The 10986-nt window shown below is 29.1% G+C and overlaps 1 protein-coding gene across 1 annotated transcript; it reads left to right on the forward strand.

Moving 5' to 3' along the window:
- Positions 1–3907: 3907 nt before the first annotated feature.
- BN7_4431 (uncharacterized protein) lies at positions 3908–8709 on the forward strand (the record flags this gene model as incomplete). Its single annotated transcript, XM_011274979.1, has 2 exons — positions 3908–4108; positions 4216–8709. The coding sequence occupies 2 exons, from the start codon at positions 3908–3910 to the stop codon at positions 8707–8709; spliced, it is 4695 nt and encodes a 1564-aa protein (XP_011273281.1).
- Positions 8710–10986: the final 2277 nt, after the last annotated feature.

The following is a 10986-nucleotide window of genomic DNA, read 5'->3' on the forward strand; positions in this document are numbered from 1 at the left end:
ACCAGTATCTAAAAGACATAATCTGTAACACAGTCCACACAACACATACATCAATGACTCTGAAGCTTGATTAGTGAACAGTTAACATTGTAATGCGAGCCATCAATCCAAACTTTCAACCATTCAACCACTTTCACCTAAAATCCAAACAGAATTTTCATAGCACCTCGGATAAATAACCACTCATTTCGTTCAATGGCAAAGGAACAGACCTAAAGCGTAATTGACTGAAAGCTGATACCTCAAAGCATCTCACATGGAGAGTATAACATAATGACACAAGCCTAATAAGATTGACATCCTAGTAGTAGGAATGTCCACATGCCACTTTGTTGAGTATCTGAGCTAGTTTTCCCTATGAGCTTCCACAGCTTTGTATGTATCATGAGTATTGATGTTCTGTGAATAGAATGGTCTTAAGCACTAACAAATTAAAAAGTCCAAACATTCTTTCGAATTCTTTCCAATCACCAACAGATTAGCTTCATGACCTTTCTCCTTTCGAATTTCAGCATTTTTTATGGATGATTGACCCGCAGAATGTATAAAGCCAGTGTAAAGCTGAAATGGGTACCTAAAACATCATAAACCAATCCTAAATGACGGATAACAGAGCAGCAAATTCAGCACAAAGTAAACATTCACAACCAAGCATATCTATAAGCCGTTTACCTGTCAAGATAATATGAGATGGGCCCATCACCGACATCAACAAAACAACCACCAGGAACCTGGGCTATCAATTAAGAGAATAACTCTTCAGTGTTAACTCAATAAACCTCCTTGACCAACAAAATGGCATGAACATTCCAAAACGCCCACACTTCATCCAACCTTTTATCAGCTATGGTTGTAGCATCAATAGGAAGCCCCATATAACCTGGAAATTAATAGTTAGAAGCTAGAACGATAGTATAGAATACGAAAAGTAAACAAAGAAGGACTATTAAAATTAAAAAAAAAAACGAAATGTAAACAAAGAATCAAAAAAAATTAAAAAAAAAACTGAAAAGTAAACAAAAAAAACGAAAAGTAAACAAAAAATAGCGAATTGACCAATGAGAAGGCCAAAAAAGGCAAACTCCAACACATCATAACTCGCCAGGAAGTGGAGCTACGAAGTTCTAAGTAGTGGGAAGTGAAGGGAGTCGTATACAGGCTATCGAATGGTACCGGTCTCACTTCTGTAGCGGCTAAACTGAAGGCTGTAGAAATAGAAATAATAATATAATTAGCCGCTCAACCACAAAATCAATTTCAGTACATTTCAATATTGAAGAATCATATATAAAGACTTTTGATTATCTATATTATACAATTTTTCTCTTTTTATTATACTTCTGTATTATAATACATTAACATATTCGACATATGAAATTAACAATATCTCTTAGTTAACATAATTTTTTGAATTTAAATCACCACCCCAGGTTTGTTTTGAACATTCTTTTGATTTTGGTTTTAGTGGGCCGCTTATAGTATTACAAATATTTATTTTATAATTCATTGTACATATACACCTTTTTACGTGTTTGTTCTTTTGATATGACATTATTAGAAACCAAATGTTTAATGTACTTTGACTATAATAAATGATTGATTGGATTCATAGATATGAATACTTGAATAACCATCAAGTCAATCTATATTGAAGATCAAATTTACTTTTTATGAAGTATTAGCTGTAGTACTATAAGTAAAGTTAAACTTACTCATATATTACATTCATTGCATTGAATCATTCAATGATCGCTCTTAAATTCTTCATGTATTTGTAGATGATGCATCAAGCTATTATAAAGCAGTATAATAATGGACGTAATATTCATATATAAATACACTTCATGAATTTTCTAGTATATAATTGACGATCAATCAATTCATTTCGACATGGAGTTCCAAAACGTTCTCTTAATTTCTATATAGTACTATCATTAACCGCTGTGATTAATTGATATACCATTATATCGTTATATGATTGAATCAAAATTAACCGCTGTGTAAATATCGTATTTCAACCACAAAACCAATTTATTATTGAAAACAACAATTCAATATATACCTGTTTTCATTAGACTTATATTAATTTATCATGACCGTTAATAATGAGTATATAACTCTAGATCAATAAGTGTATCTGGTTTTCCATATTCAGTCATCTAGCACCTGTGTCTATCTATTGATAAATAATTGATCAGCTTTAAATTGTATATATTGATATTGCTTCTTCATAATATAGAAGTGTTTAAAGATTATATATTTACATTTTGGTTGGTTACAATATGTTTAGTTAGAATAAATGATTGATTTGATTTAGATGTGAACTTGAATGAGATCTTCAAGCCAATCTATAATCATAATCATATTTACCTTTAATAAATCATTAATTGTAGTATATAACAAATCAGAGCTATAAATTCGTGTATTATATCTACAATAAACAATATCTGGATCGGAACCTCAAATTATAATAGATTATATAAAACCATAAACTGCTAATCTGGTTATATTTAACCATTTATATGAAATGCATAGTATACAAACCTTCTTGAAGTAATAATCAACTTTCATTTTGATCAATGATTATCTTTATAATTATTATAAGGTAATTTAAATTAGCCGCTGTCAATATGTGTATTTGTGTACAAAATAATTCTGAATCAACAATATACAAACATTTTTATTTGATAAGTTTTGATTTATCATGATAATTTCTTTAGTGCACTTTAGACCACAAAAGACGAGAAGGTTAGTTTTCAAAAAAATCTCCGGTAAATTGATTTGGACCACACAAAAATGTTGTGTATACCAAAAAAAACACTAGGGACTTGATATAGATTCTCAATATTCATATCTTCGACTTGATATCGTATATATAAGTAGATTAAGACTCCAGGATTCTAATGGTATACTTAGTTTTCCAAAATATATTCTCTAAGTTGTTGTTTTGTGATGTTAAAGTTTCGATCCTCCCACCTCTTTGAATTTTCTCTAACAAAAATTTTCGGTGGGTAATAATTATGGCAGATTTCGGGTTCAATAAAGAAAAACAAGAGTCTGAAAACCACCGAACGCCAAAAACATATCAAGAAACGGTAATCCCGAATTCTACCATACAAAAATGAAGCGCCTAGTAGTTAAGATTCGGAGACTTGAAAAAAGTTTAATTTTTGTTAGTAAAATTTTTGAGACCTTGATAAAAAAATCAGAAATTTGGGAGACTTTCTGACCCTAGAATCGAGTTTTGTAGATAACTTTCAAATTCAAACAAATTTTTTCCCCAAAAAGTCATATAATGTTAAACCTCGTGTAACGATATAGTTTGCCAAATTTTATCACAAAAGGACACGTTCTGCGTTATAAAATCGTGACAAATAGATTCCCATAGTTAAGGATTTCATGCAAGAATATGTAGTCTTTAGGCAAATTCTGGAAATGTATGGGGCTAAACTAAATCTATTGTAACTTCGGCTCTGATATTCTGATAACATTATGATTCTCTATACAAGTACTAGATGTATATATATATATATACATACCAAGTTTCATTTAATTTGATCCAGTATTGAAGTTATTAATACTCAAAACAATAAATAATTTGGAAATTACCTGCGCTTAAATTCAATTCGCGAAATCTTTAGAAATTTAATACTTATTAAAAAATTGATAAACATATGATATTATCAACACCAATTTATTGTAGTTGAAGTCAATTGGGTCGATAATCATTGGTTATATTGTTATTGTGGTGGTAATTAGAAGCTTGGCGCTTGAAATTTTACAAGAAAAAAGCGTTCAATTGTACATCTGAATGGGTGAAATCAATCAATTAATTCTTTGTTTACATTTTCGAGATCAACAATAAGCGTTCAAATTCTACTCACAAGTTGGATATTTATATGATACAATGAGCTCAGCAGATGAAATTAGAGCAAGTGCGTTATTTAGCCAATGTCCACATTATCAGCAAATGGATCTCTCCAACATTAGGGTGGAAAAATCGTCGAGAGACATATCGTTTAAGTCACTTAAAAAAGAGACAATATTATCACTTTTGAACTATAGTCAAAAAGATTGGACGCTTCAAAATAGACTAGTGAAGCTTGTGGTATGTTTCTGGTATTTTATGATACGATTGCAATAATATTATGCATATTGTTGAGTTTTTAATGAATGACAAAACTAACAGTGGTTAATTAGGAAACTTCAAGACAGGTGATTTTAGCTTTATTATATCAAAAACAATGGTCATTTATCCTGAATGATCTTACCGTTGACGAATTAGTTACTATTGATGAAGAAAGGGAACTTATAAACATAATAATAGAAAAAAATAAATCATTTTTAATCATCAATCCACAAGAAGAAGATCCAGAACCCCATCCAAATTCAACATTTGTTGTAAAATATATATTCTTTTACTTTCTTTTGAAAATAACTGATATTTTATCAAATAAAAAACATTACAATGAGATCAATTCAGTTCATGTGAAAGAGAAGGTGATGGATTCAAATCAAAAATTTTCCAAAATACATAGCCAAGTCAATCTCAACTATTTAAAACAAAATTCAAACAATGAATTCATCATTTCACCATTCTTAGTTGATCATGATCATCCAGATTCGGTTGGAACTTCTATATGTCATGCAAATTTTAAAATTATAGATAGAAGAGAAGTTGAAAAGTTTGACTATCTTGTTTTTGATAATTTTAATACAATTAATGATGTTGAAGATTATGAAATTGATTTTCAACAAATTTTTGATGATGTGTCAAATGTTATTGATACTGATACAACTAATCTTGTTTGTCCAGAGGAATTTACCACTTCAAGGTTGATAAAGCTCTCCAAATCAGTTGAAAATGAAGATTCAACTGGAAATAATTTCATTATAGATCTTAACATTAACACCACTCATGTTGAAGATGCAAATCAATTAACAAATAATCTTGGAATCAATTCAGCAGCAGAAATTCATACAAAAAGAATGGCTTCACTTCCAAAATCAATTATCGAATTATTCATCAAAATTGGTATTGACCAATTTAATCATAATATAATGAATGGAAATCTGCAAGATAATAATTCAGAAAGTGATACAAGTGGGCAAGAAGATCAAGAATTTGGAAACCATGATATCGCAGATGACGATGATGATTGGTTTAATGATAAAGGTGATGATATCCCATTCGACATGGCTGCATTAACGTTTTACGAATGGATATTGACGCTATTCGGTAACATCAAAGAGGATCCGATAGAAATTTTCCAGATCTTGATATTAGCATTATACACATGTGGTCAAATCCCTAAAACAAGTTGTGAGATAATATTGGGTTGTTTTTCAGGTATTGTAACAACTGAAATTGGTATAAATAGAACTCAAAGTAGCATAATTAATAGAAATGGAATCACAAAGAATAAAAACATTTTCAAAGAATGTAGGGAAATCTATAATGCATCATATTCTAATTATAAAGAAATTGAGGATATTGAAAAATTCAATGAAGTGATTGATGCTACAGTTTTCAATAGATCATCAAGTCGTCGTGATAAATCAAAATTAGATCATGATAATGAGTTCAATATACAAAATTCAGAAGCTATTGATGAAAAATTAGATGTAAATGAAGCTTTTGCTGAAGAATTCTTGAACAATAAATTGAAAAAATTGAAAATTATCTATTCAGAAGCTAGACCATCAGAAAAATTTTGTTCAAACTTGATAGATGCGTTAACAAAGTTGAAATTACTCTACAAAATTTACATATGCTGTCATTGTTCTAATGGGACGAACTACGTATCTCTCGATAAGGTGTTTGAAACACTTATTGGGGATACATGGGTTTGCAAATGTTGTCATAAAGAGAATACTATAACTTCAAAATCCAATTCATTTACTTCTCTTTCTCCAAGAGTATACATTATGTTTATGATGCACTCCAAGAAACTAAGTCACATAATAAACCAAAGCCACCAAGAAATTCATAGAAATACTAGAGTCAACTCAAATGAATTCATCAATTTTCAAAATGCCAATTTTGTACAAAGGATTAAATCATTAGAAAAACAGTTCGTGTTTGGTGTTGATCATGTATCGGGTGTGGGATTAACTAATGATCGAAATCATTATGAAGCTGATGCATTGGAGCTTTCGCTCCTTGGTGAGTGGGACGGAGTGCTGATTGGTTCAAGTTCTAATGGCTCCAACAGCTTCTGGCCCTTATCATTTAGATGTCTTGAATTAAATGAATTATCAACAAGGTATATTATAAATTCTACTATTTTTCCATCATTCAAAAAGACCACATTCAGTGAGTACCATGAATTGAACATAAATCAGTTTATTGCTCCAATTATGGATGATATAAATAAAGCTGATTTGCTTGGGACAATGGTTTTTGATGGTTCAGTACAAAAATTTAAAAAAATATACCTAAAAGTTATAGGTTTTACAGGCGATGCTCCTGCAACAAGTAAATTGACAGGAACGCTAGGCTCAACTGCTACCAATGGTTGTCTGGATTGTCTTTGTTATCGTCCAATTCATAATGGTAATGATACTGTTGATCTTACAAAATATGTCAAAGAAAAAGGTTATAAAGAAGTATTTGAAGATGCTGATCTACTAAATGATTTCAAGAAGTATGTGTTAGATAACACTTCTAGTGGATTTTGGACAGGTGAAGAGAATATTATGCAATTACCAAAACTTAAAGATGGTGCTTATAGAACATATGTTTATGAATTATTACAAAACTTTCCAGATCCAAGCTTATTAACAAAATATGTTGGATATTCAGGTTTAAGCAAAATCTTTTGGGGTTCCAATGCTATTAATGAACTAAAGGTAAATATACCAAATAGTATGCATTGTTTCTTGGAAAACTTATCCAAAAAATTAATTTCATTAATTTTTAAAGTTAACAATAGTTATTTGGTTTATAAGCGTTATGCTTTACAAAACAAAAAGTTGGTGCTGGATATTGGTTTAATTTTGAATAAAAATATGAAGTCCTGGCCCTTATCCTTTGGAGAACAAATTAGAATTGCAAATCTTAAAGGAGATAGTTTTTGTAAAGCTGAACAAATATCATCCATCGTGATTCTCATGAATGGAATTTTCAAGCTGAATATGTTTCAAAATTGTCTTGATCCAGAAATCATTAAACTATTTGAAGAACTTCAATTTATGTTAAAGATTGGGTTTTCCAAAAAGGTGAAATTTTTTGAAATTAAAATCTTTGAAGAAAGAATCCAACAATTTGTCAAACGTTATGAATCATTATTTAGCAAAGATCAACATCCATCTATCTCAATCACAAGATCATCCTATGTCCACTCATTATTACACATTCCAATGGCCATAGATGAATATGGTCCTCTTGGTTTGTTTACCGGCTATCGAATTGAGCGCAATATGGGAGATTTCAAACGAGGCAATTTTGCTCGTTCCAATAAATCAACTGCTTTAACAAGGAAAGATTTAGTGCTCAAGAATGTCGTGGATATGATGATATTACAACTAGAGGATGATGAAGATATGGTGTATGTTATTGAAAATACTTCGATTTCAGATGAAGAAGAAGAAGATGATGGAGAAGATGAAGAAGATGAAGAAGAAGCTGCTGCTGCTGCTGATGATGATCATGATGATCATGACAATATAAGATCAAGTTCAGGTGTTGATAGAAATAGCATCGGTGATGATGATTTGGAACCAGAACCAGAATCTATTGATCCAATTGCAAATCCAGATATCCATATAACACACGATGTCACATCATCAGCTGATGAATATAAAAAACTTAAAATTCTTAGGAACTATTTAAAGCTTAAAATGCTAAATAAAACACAGAAATTTGATGATTTAGATTTTGAATTTACCAATAAGTTCAAAAAAAGGAAAATATCAGATTTTCAAAAATTTGAAAATTTATTAAAAGATGATTCAATGAATGACAAAAAGAAAATGATAAATGAAAATGCAGATGAATTAAAAGCTAAAATTTTAAAAGATATAAATAATACTGAATATTATGAAAAAAAGTCAAACAATATATTAGATACATTTCATTTTCCAAATGAAAAATCAAGGTTCTCAAAATACTTAAGAGAGCTAGAATCTGCAAATACGATACCACCAACAGTTTTTTACAAGCATACAAAGAAGCAATATGACATAGATTGCTCAATTGGGACAAGTGTCCAATGCATAGACTCAATGACCATACATAATTTTAGTATTGGAAATACTATAATTTCAAAACAAAATGATAAAAAGATACATGATCATTTTGAAAATAGTAAATTCAAAAGAAATCCTAAAAAAAACTCGGTTGTTATAATAGCTGCTTCAAATAATGAGAATAATCAAGATCATTTGGAAAGTTCTTATGAAATTGGCCAAATAGTAGATATTTTCAACATACAAAGAGTGTCTAGAGATGGTTCCAAAAAAATTAAAACAATGGCTTTAATAAACTCAATTAAAACCTTATGTGTTAAAGATCACCAAAATGATAATATATTGTCATTCAAATCACAATTAGATCATCAAAAGAATATACAAACAACTTATAAATTGATTGATTCCAAATCAATCAAAAGTTTGGTGTTCCAATGTGAAATAGGTGAAGAGATATTCTTTTTTCTGAAAAGTGCCATCTTTGATTTCAAACATTTGTTTACTACATATTCTGTATAATGATTCAATGTATCGATATGCTATGTAACTCAACTTGTAATCATTTAATTATTCATTTATGTATATATTCAATGCATATCTTAATAATGTTTTGTGTAATTTTTGGAATCATAATTGATTTCAATTTTTTTCAGCGGTTAAAAAAAATATATATAAAATGGGAGATTTCCTGATTTTCCTCTTTCCCTTTTATTCAATCTTTGAACGTGAATTTATTCGTAACAAAATTTGTTGATTTGAATTAACAACAACCCAGATAGCATGATTGATCATTAGTTGATATTGAATTCAAGTGCACATGTTTCAGTTTGATTATAAGCTGTTTTGAATCACAGCGGCTATATTGGAATTATACTGATTAGAAATAGTATGGCGGTTAATGTGTTTCTTCCCATATGATTTAAGATCTACTCTGTTTACAGATCTGGCTTTTGGATTCAACCATTTCAGCAGCTTGAAGTTGCTTTGAATATGATTTCAGTTTTCAATCAATTTAGTTACTCAAATTTTAGCTCTCAATCATTTTAGCTTTCAATTAATTTTAGCTTTAAATCAATTTATTGAATCATTTTAGCTTTTAATCATTTTAGCTTTCAATCAATTTTAGCTTTCAATCAATTTATTGAATCATTTTAGCTTTTAATCATTTTAGCTTTCAATCAATTTTTGCTTTAAATCAATTTATTGAATCATTTTAGCTCTCAATCATTTTAGCTTTCAATCAATTTTAGCTTTCAATCAATTTTTGCTTTAAATCAATTTATTGAATCATTTTAGCTTTCAATCAATTTTAGCTTTCAATCAATTTTAGCTTTAAATCAATTTATTGAATCATTTTAGCTCTCAATCATTTTAGCTTTCAATCAATTTTAGCTTTCAATCAATTTTTGCTTTAAATCAATTTATTGAATCATTTTAGCTTTCAATCAATTTTAGCTTTCAATCAATTTTAGTTTTAAATCAATTTATTGAATCATTTTAGCCTTCAATCATTTTAGCTTTCAATCATTTTTGCTTTCAATTAATTTTAGCTTTCAATCAATTTATTGAATCATTTTAGCTCTCAATCATTTTAGCTTTCAATCAATTTTAGCTTTAAATCAATTTATTGAATCATTTTAGCCTTCAATCATTTTAGCTTTCAATCATTTTTGCTTTCAATCAATTTATTGAATCATTTTAGCTCTCAATCATTTTAGCTTTCAATTAACTTATTGAATCATTTTAGCTTTCAATCAATTTAGCAATTTAAATTATTAGCATTGATTGACTGTGCTCACCGCTATTGTTTGTTTCCCTTGATCTTCAAAGAGATATAGATTTGATCAACTAATAAGCTCATTTTCAAATGTTTTTGAGGTTTTTTACTTTTCATGGCCCATTATAGGCTATCACATCTGTTATTTTGGATTTTTATGGGAGTTTTGGTGGTGGTTTACTGAATCATTTTATGGAATGAGAATTTAACAATCATCCTGATTATTGAGATTTGGATGTATTTTTGATTGTGATACCCAATTTAGCTATACCTATCTATTGTTATTTGCTTCTGCTATTCTTTCATTATTTGCTTGTGCCATAATTTTTCATCATTATTTGATTATAATTTGCTTATATTCATATTTGCTTGAACATGCTATACTACATTCTTTTACATATGCTATCATTTATTTACTCAGGTTTGGATTCACCACATCAATTGCCTGTTAAAATGATCCCAATATAGCTATACTTTTTTATCATTCTTATCTATCATTTTTGCTCATTATTGTTCATTTTTGCTTCCAGTTATATTTGCTTGTTAATCATCAATATAGCTATACATTGTCTATCATTGTTTTCAATCAATATTTGCTTACCATCATTAGCTGCTTCAGATCAAAATATACCCACTGATATAGCTATTTTCTATTCAATTTTCTATCATATGTTTGACCCATTATTTTTTCATTTAATATTGCTTCAATTCTTTCAGTTTTTCCTTCTTATCATCCTTGATATTGATTCTAATAGGATAACCACTTTCAATTTTTATTTTATCAATTTTGGATTGTTTTTAGAATACAATTAATTGTATGTCATTTCATTATTTTATATCATTTTATAAAATTGTAATTTAGTCTAATATAATCGAGACCCTAAATTAAGCGCAACCTGGGGTCTACTAATAATTAAGGTTTCAGACCCTATATTTTAGTCTCGTCATTGAAAAATGACCTCGCCATTTCGTTTTTTTTGGGATTTACCGTTTGTTGTGCATGAGCTATTTGAACTTCC

The sequence above is a fragment of the Wickerhamomyces ciferrii genome, contig 00160 (assembly GCF_000313485.1).
Source record: "Wickerhamomyces ciferrii WGS project CAIF00000000 data, strain NRRL Y-1031 F-60-10, contig 00160, whole genome shotgun sequence".
NCBI classification, from domain to species: domain Eukaryota; kingdom Fungi; phylum Ascomycota; class Saccharomycetes; order Phaffomycetales; family Wickerhamomycetaceae; genus Hansenula; species Hansenula ciferrii.